Source organism: Chelonoidis abingdonii, chromosome 6, assembly GCF_003597395.2.
Source record: "Chelonoidis abingdonii isolate Lonesome George chromosome 6, CheloAbing_2.0, whole genome shotgun sequence".
Taxonomy (NCBI): domain Eukaryota; kingdom Metazoa; phylum Chordata; order Testudines; family Testudinidae; genus Chelonoidis; species Chelonoidis abingdonii.
Window position 1 is genome coordinate 97,237,580 of NC_133774.1, and position 14,214 is coordinate 97,251,793.

At 41.4% G+C, this 14,214-nt stretch overlaps 1 protein-coding gene across 1 annotated transcript in view; it reads left to right on the top strand.

The window, feature by feature from the left end:
• PGM5 (phosphoglucomutase 5) overlaps positions 1–14,214 on the top strand; it is a 152,451-nt gene that overhangs the window by 90,418 nt on the left and 47,819 nt on the right. The window contains exons 8-9 of the mRNA XM_032801810.2: positions 2,232–2,367; positions 3,707–3,890. Of these exons, the coding sequence (XP_032657701.1) occupies positions 2,232–2,367; positions 3,707–3,890 (320 nt within the window). The remainder of the gene's footprint in view (positions 1–2,231; positions 2,368–3,706; positions 3,891–14,214) is intronic.

Consider the following 14,214-nt stretch of genomic DNA (forward strand, 5'->3'; position numbering starts at 1 on the left):
TATCAGAAACCTGGAAAAATCTCTGACTGAATGGGCTCAGGCATTTGGTCACAAGCTGAGGTGGTTCAAAAGTTTTGGATTTTTTTTAAGCATAATTTTTTGATTGTTTCTTTAAACAATCAAACACAGCAAGCACCAAATATTTGGCCACACACTTCTGAAACCCCAAACCATGTTCAGGTTTTGGCAGACTAATTCCAGCTTTTCAATTAAAAAAAAAACAACAAATTTTGAAGGAAAACAGACATTGTCCATGATTTTTTCTGCTTTTTAAAAACCCCTGGTTTTCAATCCAAAAAAAGTTTTGATGGAAAATATTTGTCCAACTCTTTTAATGCGCTTTAGTGCCTTTTAGCACTAACTGATGCTGAGAGCCAGTGATACCTTGTAAAGGTGACTTGAAAAGAAGTTTTCTCAAAACTGAGTTTGTGCCGAGATGCGGAAGGTTTTTAAATGTTTATTTTTCCCAGGGCCGCCTGGGGGGGCAAGTGGGGTAATTTGCCCCAGGCCCTGCAGGGGCCCCCATGACAATATAGTATTCTATAGTATTGCAACTTTTTTTTTTATGGAAGGGGCCCCTGAAATTGCTTTGCTCCAGGCCTCCTGAATCCTCTGGGCAGCCCTGGTTAGTCCTAGCACCATCTTTCCTGGGCACTGCTTGGCTTTGTCTTTCTGTTCAAGTCTCTGTAGTCTATTAACATAAAGTCAAGTTTTCCGGAAGCCCTCATCTGTATAAGCTGAGCAGCATGCCTCTTAGACCTCATTGCATTCTCATTCTCACCAGTATCTACTCTCTTGCAATTTCTGCATAACTTATCTGCTTTGGGTATGTATCTCAGAAGAAGCATGTTGCAGGTTGGCCCAAGACAGATGTTAGGGCAATTATAAACATCTGGGCAGACAAGGGGATGCAGTTGTAGCTGAACTCTGTAATTTGGAGTACTTTGCTTAATTACTAGGAGTTGGCTCATCTGATCTGGCCCAGTTCTGGGAAACAGTCCCAGTTATGTATATCGGGGTTGGCAACCTGCAGCACGCATACCAATTTTTACTGGTATGCTGCTACCAGCCAGGGTCCTGGCCACCAGCCCTGCTCAACCCGCTGTCGGCCTGGGTGAACAGAACCCCCGGCCGGCAGCAGGCTGAGCGGGGCTGGCAGCCAGGACTCCGGCTGTCAGGAGCCGGCAGATAGAACCCCAGACCAGCAGCGGCTGAGCCGCTCAGCCCACCGCCGGTCTGGAGTTCCAGCCGGGGTCCCAGCCATCGGTTCTGCTCAGCCTGCTGCTGGCCTGGGATACCAGCCACCGGCCCCACTCACCTAGCTGCTGGTCTGAGGTTCCAGCCGCCCAGCCCCCTGCCAGCTGCGGTCCGGGCCTCCAGCACTGCTCAGCCCTCCTGCCGGCCTGGGGTACCTGCAGCCAGCCCAGGGCCTGGTCCCAGCACTCTCCAGCCCTTATTGAAAATTACACTACAATTAGATTAAAAACTTTAAAACTTTGTATATTACAGTAATCATTAAAACATGTATAATGTTAATAAATACATAGGTTTGATGAAACAAAGTAGTTGTACTTATGTGCCTGTGCTTATTTTGTATTTTTGATGATTTACCTTCTAAAAAAATCTTGCATGTCTCACACCCCCAGAAAGGGTATCTTGCACCCCACGTTAAGAACCACTGCACTAAACTGATAAGATCTGCATTTTAATTTAATTTTAAATGAAGTTTCTTAAACATTTTAAAAACCTTGTTTACTTTACAAACAACAATAGTTCAGTTATATAATGTAGACTTAGAGAGAGAGACCTTCTAAAAATGTTAAAATGTATTACTGGCACACGAAACCTTAAATTAGAGAGAATAAATGAAGACTCTGCACACCACTTCTGAAAGGTTGCCAACCCTGATGTATATCATTCTGCACAATGATTGGCAGGAATCACAGTGGTTAAGAATGTAATAGCTTTTACACTCTTGGGAGCCAAGTAATTTCCCATCTTTTGTTGAATTTTAGTAATGTGGATTCTGACGTCTGTCCGACTGTCTCTCTTCCTTACTATCTTTTAAACAATTATTTTGACTGTCAGTCTGGAAAATGTCTGTGTTATTGTTTTACTGTATCTAAAAAAACAAACTGACATGAACTCCTCTATGCTTCTCATCTGGAACTATTGTTGGCATTTTCATTGGTGTATCTGCTAATAAATGTGCATTACTTATTTCTTTTTAGGGTCTGACCACATCCGAGAGAAGGATGGGCTCTGGGCTGTGCTAGTTTGGCTTTCAATCATAGCAGCTCGAAAGCAGAGCGTGGAAGAGATTGTCAGAGATCACTGGACAAAATTTGGCCGCCACTACTATTGCAGGTGCAGATAATTATTACAAAACACAGTAGGTTAGCATGTTCCTAGGACAATTCCGGGGCAAGTTTGACTTGATTAGCTTTGTTGCTATTAATAGTGAAATGTGTTCAGGAGCACTTCAGGTGCGTGCACAGAATGAAAATCTGCCACAGATTGAACAGCATTCCTAGGGATGTTAGTGATCTAAGTCTCAGCTTTAACTTGAACCAGACTGGCTTGAAGCATAAGTTTAAAAAACCAGCGAGGTTTACTCAGCTCTTCATCTTTCAAAGAGATAAATTGAGTGCCAGGCACTCTATTGTATGTGGGCCTTTTTGACAGGACCAATGTCCTGCCTACTGTCTCTATAAGGGGTGAAATTCATGGTCCTGCCTAAGGTCTATGCACTTTTAAACTCCTACATAAAATCTCAAAATAGGGCTTAAGTGGGACTCATGGTGCGTAGGCCTTGTGCTGGCCCTCTGTCCAGGGTGAATTTTTACCCTACGGAGATTAAGGAATCCATAAAACGTTTTGTTCTTTAGCAAAGTTCTTTCTCTACTCCTTGACTATTGACCATGCAGTGTGCTAGTTGGTCGCTGCCCTGCAGCGCAGAGTTGGCTACATATCAATGGTGCGGTATTTGTATGGCGTGTAACGGATCTCTCTGTGTAAATGGTGTTGTTTGAAAGCAAGTTGTTGCTGTTGTTGCTAATAATATCTCAAATGTAAAAGTATATCATGTATTTTTTAAGTGGGTTCTGCTAATGCTCTGAGGCAAGTGGTTGGTTATTCCAGCTGAAAATAAAGGAGGTTGGAGTGGTTTTTTGAAGGGAAAATATTCAGTGTGTGGTTTGAAGAGCCCTGAGATAGAAACTCTAAGGGCAGCCAAGACTGGGGAGAAGGCCAGAGCTGATAACCTTGTTCTCTTATTGTTAATTCCTTTGCCGCTAACGCCAGCTTCTCAGCAGGAAATGACTTTTTGACTCTACACGGTCTGCAGACCTTTGTGTTAGTGGCCCAACAAGAGAGCACAGATGTGTCAAGGGGGAGAGGGGTTGAGGGTGGACCTGTCTTTTTAAGCATGTAAGTGCATTAACCACGTAGGGCACACAGTTTTCTCTTAAACTTAGTTGACAGATTTGCACATTTCATGGAATGGAGGACTTAGGAGCACAAAAGTGTGTAAGTAAATGGAAGAGCTGTTTACATTTGCACTAGGCGCTTCAGTTGCATGCCTGATTTTCCAAGTCTGCTGTAATTTACTAATTGTGAGCATCTCATGCTCTGTGAAACCAGAATCTTTCTGCTGGGTGGAGCTTACATATTTCTTCATACTACTTTTCTTTTTATCACATTGAAGATTTGATTATGAAGGATTGGAACCCAGAACCGCGTATTTCATAATGAGAGACCTGGAGGCTTTGATCATTGACAAATCATTCAGTAATCAGCAGTTTGCTGTTGGGAACAATGTCTACCGTGTGGAAAAAACAGACAGCTTTGAATATGTGGATCCTGTAGATGGCACTGTGACCAAAAGACAGGTATGAAAGCACAAAAATAATCTTTTCCAAGATAATGGGGAGGTGTGTGTGGGGGAGAGGTGAACCATAATGTTTTACAACAATACACACTACTTTTATAGTTATTAACTCAAGGACAGAAAAAAAAATCTTTTATTTGTAGAATCATGATTTCCTGTGGTTAGTGTAACATAGCAGTACTTTTCCCCATTTAAGAATACCCGATAGTGGAGAAAACAGTTAACATAGGGTACGTCTACACTACGGGATTATTCCAATTTTACATAAACCGATTTTATAAAACAGATTGTATAAAGTCGAGTGCACGCGGCCACACTAAGCACATTAATTCGGCGGTGTGCATCCATGGTCCGAGGCTAGCATCGATTTCTGGAGTGTTGCACTGTGGGTAGCTATTCCGTAGCTATCCCATAGTTCCCGCAGTCTCCGCGCAGTAAATCCCCTGCCTTAGATTTCTGGGTGCAGAGCCCAGTGCCGATGGCAAAAATCATTGTCCAGTGTTCGGGTAAAGTGTCAGTCATTCCTCCGAAACAACGCAAGACATTCGACTTTCACTGGATTGCCTGCAGGCGCCATAGCACCACAACAGAGCCACGTTCAGCTTTTTTTAATATTTCATCGTCACCGTATCTGGATGCTCGCACAGAGCAAATACTCCAGCGCACAGCGCACAGCATTCATTGTTTTGCATGATAGCAGAGCCGTTCACAGTCTTTGTTCGTCTGCTGCCGGGAAATTGGCAATCGAATGAACGTTAACTGTCTCTGCTGTACTGCTGCTGCGATCATGTGCCCCTGGCTGAGATCGGCCGGTGGTCAAAAGCAAAACTGGGAATGACGTCCTGAGTCAATCCCGCCTTTCGGTTCTAAAAATAAGTAGTCCTTCAAAAGGGGCAAGTTGTACAGAGAACAGTGTATCAGAGAGCACAAGTCCCAGTCAGATCCTGCATGAATGAATGACTACATGCCATTCACGACGGTCCCCCGCAAACAACCCCACTATTGCTTCCTCTTCCTCACCCCAAGCTTCTGCTGGCCGTGGCAGTGTCCCCACCATGTTGGGTCATTGAAGTTATAAAGAATCAGGAATAAGAACACAGAGAACTTGTTAGTGAGATAAGAATAGGGGAGACAGCCTCACCGGCTTGACATCCAGTGCAGAACATAAGCGTGCGGGAAGAGCCCACATGCCGCGCATATGATAGTCCAGGCATACACTTAAATCTTTACACAGGTAAAGGAGGGCTGATGAGCTCAGCCCCCAGTTGCTAGTAGAAGACGTTACCACACGTTCTATCCCATCTCACTGGATACGGGAGTCATTCCTATTTTAACCCAGCGCTCCGCCAAGCCTCACTAGCACCAAGAGCACTCACAGGCTGATTGACGACAGATATTCAGTCATATTGGCACGCTGTCACCGGGGGAAGGAGCCCGGATACTGCACTTCACGCTTGCACATCGCTCTACCGCAGCATATCTGTAACATAGGGTACATTGAAAGAATCAGAAACCTATCTTTCCCTTTTTCACATGCGGGCGGGGGGCAGGAGTGACAGGGTGAGGACTAATTCCCTGAACCAACCGCCGGACAATGTGTTTGAGCCGGCGGGAGAGGCACGGGAGAGCTCAGCCCAAGAATGCAAAGAACTTTTTCGGAGAACTGCTGTGGGACTGTGGGATAGCTGGAGTCCCTCATAACCCGCACCTGCCTGGCCGTGGTGCATTGGAATGGTAAGCATCCAAAGTTTCGGGGTTTCTTCTCCTCCCCCTTTCTGGCCCAAAGTATAGGTAGAAGGCTTGGGGGAATAAGAAACTTGGTGCACAAACAAGAGTTCCGTTTCGGCTACCATGATAGTCCCACTTTTAAACCAGTGAGTTCCTCAATGGAATGAGTATTACTTAGTCAGGTGTACAGCACCCCAGTCCTAAATATAGAATAAGAGTATGATAAATGCGACAATAGAGAAAGGTGGGGTAACAATAATACAAGTACACAAACAGTAATAACCAAGTGCAAACTATGCAAACTCACTTGACCATGCGTAGAACTGAGACAAAGCCATCTATTAAGCAATCAAGATAACGTACACAGCCTTTAACTCCATTTGCATGTGTCTGTGACCAGAAGGAATATACGTCAGTCAAGTTGCTTTTGTGCAATTTGACCTCAACAGAAAGTTCAGGAGGTCGTTCTGTGAAATGTCGCCTCGGCTCAGACACAGAAGCAAGAACGTTGGGTCTTCTTCAAACAGCATCCACGGGTTGAGAATCCAGTCCTTCTCTAGTCTGAACAGAGACACCACCCTGTGGGTAGGCAAATCTCTGACACCCTCTTCAGAATGACTCTCCGGAGGTTAAGAGGCTAGAAAATGTGCTCGTGGTTTAGCAATACACTTCGACATGTTTCCAGGGGAACCTTATTCTCATCTGCTTTGTTGTTTATATTGTGCACATCTCTGAATCTCTACACCTTGAATGGTATATAAATTCACACTCACGTTCACACACTATTACATGTAAATTGATAATATTCATCTACAAACCACTTATGGAATGGGATCACATTATCTGTATTCAGAATCAGAGATTCACTTTTCCTTGATAGACGAGATTTTTCTCCTTGGCTGGTATAAGTCTGCACTCTGGTCCCTTGTGCACAATAATGTGTATCTCCACTCTCTTGAATGTGAAAAGTCCAATAATTACTTGATGTGGCTCCAAAGTTACCCATTAAGGCTTAAGACTACCATTAGTTATATTCAAACACCTAGTTCTTAACGCTGCTCGCGTGAATTGTATACCACTTTGAATTCCATTTTCCCGCTTCTAAGAGAACTGGAAATAAGAGAAAATAATTGCCAACTGAGCGCGCGCGCGCGCGCGCGCGCGCTTCCTTTGATCATTCCAGGTAATAACATCTCTCATTGAATGCATCTTGGATTCTTCTTTGAGCCTGGGATCTTAAAGCAGGCGTCCTCCCAAAAAAATTGGGGGTCCAGACCCCATTTATGGTCACCAAGCTGTGGGCCCCGTGCCCCACAAGTCTGAAGCCCAAGGCCCACCACCTCAGGAAGAACCCAAACCCACCCCCAGACTCTACATGAGACTCTATCTGGACCTTAAATAAGGTAACGGGAATCTTTCTATCAGGCTTATTCAAAGAGATTCCTAATGGCATAAAATTAAACTTACATACAGTAAATACAATTTTTTTACATTTGAACGTTCTGAGAAGCAAGACTCAACACCTGAGTTAATCTTTATTACACTACATAAGACATCAGTAAACGGAATTTGATAACAGAACCCCAAAATGAGGCGGTTGAGAATTTTTCATGAAATTTGCCAAAACAGAACTTTTTAGAGAAACAATTCATCCTTGACTACATTCCATGAGATTTCGCAATCCAGTGTGGAATTGCTGACAATGAAGCACCACGGAGTCAATACGCGATGTCAGAGCAGTAGCCTAAATGTGAAAGGAACTTGAGCCGGGTCACCTATATCCCAACTGAGTTCCCTGCACCAGCTGTAGGGCATTCTCCTTGTTTTTTGTAAAAACGAAAGCTCTCTTTCCTAAGCCGAATGGACCATTTGGGAAACTTGAAATATTAGTGGGAGAGAAATGAATATTGCCTACAAGCACTTAACCCTCCTGTGTCCTTGCCTCTCTCTACCTACTTCCTGTTACATACCTGTAGGTCCACAAAATGTACTAACCACACAGAACTGCTAATACTGATTAAGTGGGATGGGATATTGGGAGTGGGGTGAATCAATTTCTCTTCACCATAGTAACGCACCATGTAATTAAAATGAGCTATAAAAGCTGTTACCATCTCAGGAAATTGAAGTAACACCAAAACTTTGGATTCCACTGACCCTGCCAGCTCTGAGACTCAGAAATAGAAAGACTGCATAACTAAAAATCAACTGAGTACAGAAAATTAACCATTGACTTGAGAACAGAATTGACCCAATATCTCCTCAGTAGTTGAGTTCTAGGCAATTGCCACTTCTTATCTTCTGCACTTGAGAAACAAATATTGATCCGTATAATAGACTTGCATTCAAAATGTTACCTGTTTGAGTCATTCCATACGAATGTCCTAAAAAATGCCATGAGGATCACAATACAAACACTCGAATCAAAAAAAAGGAAGCCTCACGTTCCAATAACGTATATGCACAGTGTAATGTTTCCTCGAACTCGCAATAAATTAGAGATAACAAGAATCAAAACAAAGGCCATTTGTTACTATTTAAGATAGAACATTAAAATGGTGGGGCATACAGCACTTCATTCTCTGCATTAACCTGAGGAATACCAATAGGACCTCCTCAACACTCTTCATAACTGCATGATATACATGGAATTTTATATGAGCAGAATCAATAAACACGACAACACTTACCGAATTTATCTTGCAATACAAGGGAATCAAATCGGGGCTTATGACTCAGTGTTCAAAAGCAAAGCTCCAGAAAGAATATTAAGGCGCCAACACCTATATAATCAGTAAATTACCACTTCTAAATAAATAGTTACCTCTAATTATTCCATTCCCTATTACAACAACATAAGAACAAACAAAGATATTTCAAACTTAAATTAAATCTAATTAAAAGACAAGTGAGGGTAAGACTGGTTGGTGATAAAATCATCTATCCCAATAATTCTGAGCGTAAGAACACTAAGAAAAATAAACTTTCCGCCTTACCTAGCTTCACGAGAGATAAGAACTTTACAGTAAATTGACGACAATTAGTCTTTTCTCCACTTCTCTCATTCTGTTCTGTCATAAATCAAACTATGCAGAATGACACGGCAAAACTTCTTCTGAAGTTAATGTGAAGATACTGACTTCTTGGACTTTCGCATGCTATCGGGAACCTAAACGTGAAACGATACTCCACCTTTTTGACTGGGAATCTCAGGTAAAGAAACGATTGGCCCTAGATGAAGGACCCTAATGACCACGTGGTATCACCGAAATTTTGTGCGACAAAGCCAAGGCCAGCTCCTGAAAAGCTTTATCGTTAGTCCCGCCAAACCAATTTGTACATATACAGACAGGATATAATCAGCAGGAACAGCATTTGTTGTCATTGTTACATATCATGACTAGCATGTTCTAAATAGCTCAACGTGAGGAAAATAAATGGTGGCTTGAAATTCTCTATCTCGAAGTTAGGCCAATGTTAAGAATAAATACGTGTATGCGATTAATCACTCCTCAGATATTATCCCGGTCGTTTTAGACTACTGATGAATCGCCCTCCTCATTGTCAGAACTCCACAGCTGATCAACAGGAGTGCTAGAATTGGACCCTCATTAAAAGACAGGAAACAAAATAGGGCATCTTGCATGACTCCAGAGACCTCGAATTGCTCTCACCAATGTGAATAGGACCTTTCAGGACTTGGATAGTGCTCATACATATACGCACTTCCGTACCACTGTGTTATGCACTGCAAAAGATGACACCTGCTTGATTGGATTATGAAAGCAGGTTGCTCACATAAACTGAAGGGTGGACAGGAATCCTGAATGTTGTCTGCGCGCTTGCCGATATGATGCTTAAATGTCCACCTGGATTATCTGGATCTTAAAGTGGGTCCCAGGCCTGAATAAATTAATAAATAAAATACCTATGTCCTGACCGCATGAAACAACTCAGCTGGGAATGATGGCAGCTTGATATTGGACCCGTAAGGGAATACTCTTAAGCCGACTTATTATCTAGGCTTCACGCTCGGCAGTATAAAAGGACAAAAGGGGTGTAGTATGAAGCCATTATAGTCATCCTAAAAAGAACTCAAGACGTTTGTTACACCCTTTGCTGTAATGTGCACGTAGGAAAAGTACAGCCTCTGAAGTGAATGCCGTAGGTCAAATAGATTCTACAGCTGTCCAGAGGACCTAATCAACAGGTAGTAATTAAATACATAAAAAGTTAATAGCATAAATGCAATATAGATCTGAATAAAAATGAAGACAAAATTAAATAGGCAAGAAGCGATTCGTTCAATTTGAACTAATGGTTTACATGATATTTGATTAAACAGAGACTCATTGGGACGCAGGATGTAAATTTTATCAGCATTAATTTTGTAATTAGAGCAAGAGTTCGCGAATAACAATATCAGATCATTTCTCAAATATGGGTTAATATTTTCAAATTTGTCATGAATCATTTTTTAAAAATAGACTAGGGACACCAAGCGTGGTAATGCATCACATAGCAATTAAAATTGCCTTTGCATAGCACATTTTCCAATACAACGATCGCTGTAAAATCATGTGTTTGCATCAAAGTCTCTAACAATCACCATGGAATAGGAAATAAAAAGTTTCAGGAAGTCTTAAGAATTCAGAGTGAGCCGTGTTACTTATCGCAAGAAGAACAAAGAAGTACTTGTAGCACCTTAGAGACATCACAACAAATTATTTGGCATAAGCTTGGGCTAAAACGCACTTCATTCAAATAGCAGGGAAAATACACAGAAAGTGTCATAATCTGAGCGCATCGATGAAGTGCATTTTACCCCATTAAAGTTATGCCCAAATAAAGATATTTGAGGGCACTTTTGCAGAATTCTATAGTGGACATCAAAATGGGAAATTATCTATCTTGAAATATGTACAAGTGTGTAACTCGTATACTCTCACAATGACATCAGACAGTATTTATGAAGCAAATATCATTATTTTATATACAAATCACGTCTGTCTAAATCTATATACTATCTTTATCTCACACTGCATAACAAAGGAAATCTTCTGAGCTGCAGGTAAGCTTTTATGGTAGGGGTATACGGTATGCATGAGTGAATGGAGAATATCACTTACAAAATACTCATGAAAGATGTTCGTTATATGCGATAGAGACAGTTTCATCTGTACAGAAAAATTCCTCAGACAGTGCCCCTACCTATGCTCAAAACCTCGAAAACTCATTTTAAAATAAGGTTAATGTTAGGTAATATCTATCCCTACACACCTTAAAACAGAAATAAACAAGCTAGAAATGATAGTTAAGGATCAAATCTTAAACAAACCACATATATAAAATATGGCCTGATTCAGTCTTCGCTCGCAGAATGAAAGTCTATACATATCTGATCAGAAGGATGCAGTCTTTGCATCCCTGATTCGCAATTGACCAGCTACTGTCTGCTCCCAGTGCAACTAAAACATCTTAAGGCGCAGAAATTACAACACTGCTGCCTACATGGCACACAAACAAGCCCTTCCCATACTAAGCAAACATCAGTGGGACCGTGCGGGCGCTGACTAATAACAACATATTTCAATAAGATGATTTCTCCAAACCCAATTCTGGAGAATCTTCAGGAGCAACTAAACTTGGTTTAGGCCCCTTGCATGCCTAAGGAACGCAGTAGGCTAAAACTGAACCCATTTCCTTGTCCAATATGCATTTTCACAAAACCTTTAACTCGACCAGAATTTTATGATTTTCTTGATTCAGTACTAAGCTCTTTAAATGAGACTGCATCGAGTGAATAGAGCATGACATGCAACCGGCCAGATCAGACAGCTTCGATGGAGCAGCGCAGCACCCTTGTTTGCTGTAACAAATATGTTTACATAACAACCCTGAATATGTTCTTTATGGATGCTCTTCAAGCAGCTGCTTCAGACGCTGTATCGGCACAACTAGACTAAAACTAGTATTTGCTTGGCAAGTGTATGCTGATGAACACAAAGTTACTTCCAAGATTTCAACCAAAATAAAAAAAAAGGCGTTCAAATTCTTTATTCAAATAAAAGATAGAACCGTATGAAGTATGGTCATTACTGTGGATCATCTTCTAAGTATGCCTCAGTTTATCTATCAATGTATTTATTACCCACTCAATTTTCTTAGATAGAAAAGTGATTGGACTAAAGAAAGAAAGAAAATCATAAATAAAAATGGCAAAATGATTATTGCATTGAATTAATGTAACTGCTTTTCCTTTTCTCATATTTGCTTTCTTCTAGTATCCAGAGAGCGCTCTTTTGGTCTTCTATACAGATCAGAACAGATAAGTCAGCTATACAACACAAGATCAATTGTTAACTGTCTGATCCCAGTTCCTGCCCGACACTGCAGCTAACTAACTCCATTACTTCAATAACTTGAAGGGATAAAAATAAGAAAAATTTAGACCACTGTTGTAGCACTGCCTTATGTGAATCGGCAACAACCTAGAAAATTGTGGAGGTATATAAAGACCTAAAGTGTGTATACAATTATGGACAACAAAAATAACCTTTGTCAGTGCAGTAAAGAGCTGTGGTTCAAAGAAGTAGGAAGAGATATGGTGACTCCGTTACACAGCCAAACTCCACTCCAAAGCTGAACTATAAGCACAGAGCAGCAAGCTGCACAATTTCATGTAACAATGAGAGGAAGTCCCCTCAAGAATGTGTGTGAGATTGCACATCAATTCGCATGCACTGAGTAAGTGTCATGTGGAGCGCTTCTGTTTGTAGAAGAATGTGGGGAATGATAACTATTGAAAATGAATGTTACTGCATGGTCATGCCAATCCCAGAAAGGGCTATAACCCATGCGCAGGCGGGGCAAGATACGTTCCCCACAAACCAAGCATTTCTCAGTTGCCATTTGAAAAAGAACTGTGTACATCAACAAATGCCAAATAAACAATACCTCTTGTGTTTGTGCGTTCCACCACCAGGCCGTCAGTTGACAATGTTCTTCTCCAAAATTCCATTCCTGTAGGCTCTGTTCCACACATTACCATTATACTGCCTATGCTTTTGTAACCTCTCCATTATCGAATCACAAGCCTAGAGATATGTATCTATAAGTTGGGTCCTTGGTATGAAGTGAGAAAGTCACAGATTGGCAACTAACTCTGTAAAGCAGGTTGATAGATCGAGTACTGCACCACAGGTAGTTGGTCTATGGCGAAGGCCGGCCAGCAGGGACTCATGAGACTTGTTCTATTCACTCATCCACTGCCTGCTGGAGACTGCAAGTCACTTCACCTCCAGCCTCATTTCCCATGTGTAAAGTGTTAATTGATACTGACCCATTTAATGCACGTTGAAAATCTGCTGATCGAAAAGCACAATTTAAAAGAGCTGGTTACAAATATTTATTAGAGGCTCTTTACTTCAGAGCTCAAAGGCATAACACAATCCAGTCTAGATGAATTTGAATCCATTCAAGGAATGAAAAAGTGAAAGCCATTTTGACAGTGGGATAGATTAAGGATGGAAAGGCTTATCCATGTGGAAAAGTCTGCCGAGAGCGATTAATCACCCAAGTAAGAGAATTCGTAGAAACTTGTGCGGACAGATCCTTAGGTGTTAATCAGAATTACGAAACATCTATTTACACCAGCTGAGGATCTGCCCAGCTGAGTTCAGCCACAATTGTGGCCATACGGTATTACTAAGTAAACTCCATGGCTTGAGACAGAAGAATGGCCATCGGCTGTGCTTCAAAATCGTAATGCATAAAATATGATATTTCCAACCGATAAACCTTCATTTCTCACCGGTTGTTAACATCCAAAAAAAAAAAAAGATCAGAGGCAGTGTCCAAGTAGAGGGCGGCAAAACATTACCCTAATTCCATTCTATGGACAACGCGAGCTTTTCTCCGAAGAGTTTTTCAAATGTCTGTACTTAAACATAGACTTTAAGTCAAAGGACCAAATGATCACTATCTGACCTCTCCCTGCACAATGCCGGCCATACAACTCACCCATCCACTCTATTAACAAACCCCTAAACCATTCTGAGTTATAAGTCCCTCAAATTGTTAAGACACTCAAAGCGCAGAGAATCCTCCACAATTTTGAGACCCATGCAACCATGCGCAAGAAGCTTTCCTGTAGATAGAAGAGAGAGCACTAATTCCCCTATCTTGCTTTACTGAAGCATTTGCATGCCGGTGAAGAGATTCTTCATTGAACTGAAGGAAAACTAACATGAAACAAAAATCCTATCATGAAAGCTCCCCCTCTCCCAAAACACTACTTAGAGCGAAACATAATAAAATGCCGCTTAAGGATATAAACTACTATCATGTTTCACCTTTTTGTACTCGAAACTCTATCTGCATACCACTATTCTCACCTTTGAATACAGGCGCCTTTTTTCAGATCAGAACTTTACGCTGAAATAATATTCTATCATTAGTGAAGGCTGACAATTGGCAAAACTCGATCCAGTTGAAACGTAATTTGGGCCTTGAAGGCGCGTGACTCGTAGAATACTTAATGAAGTTACTATATGGCTGTATATGAAAAAAAAGAAATGTATGTGTATATAAAAAAG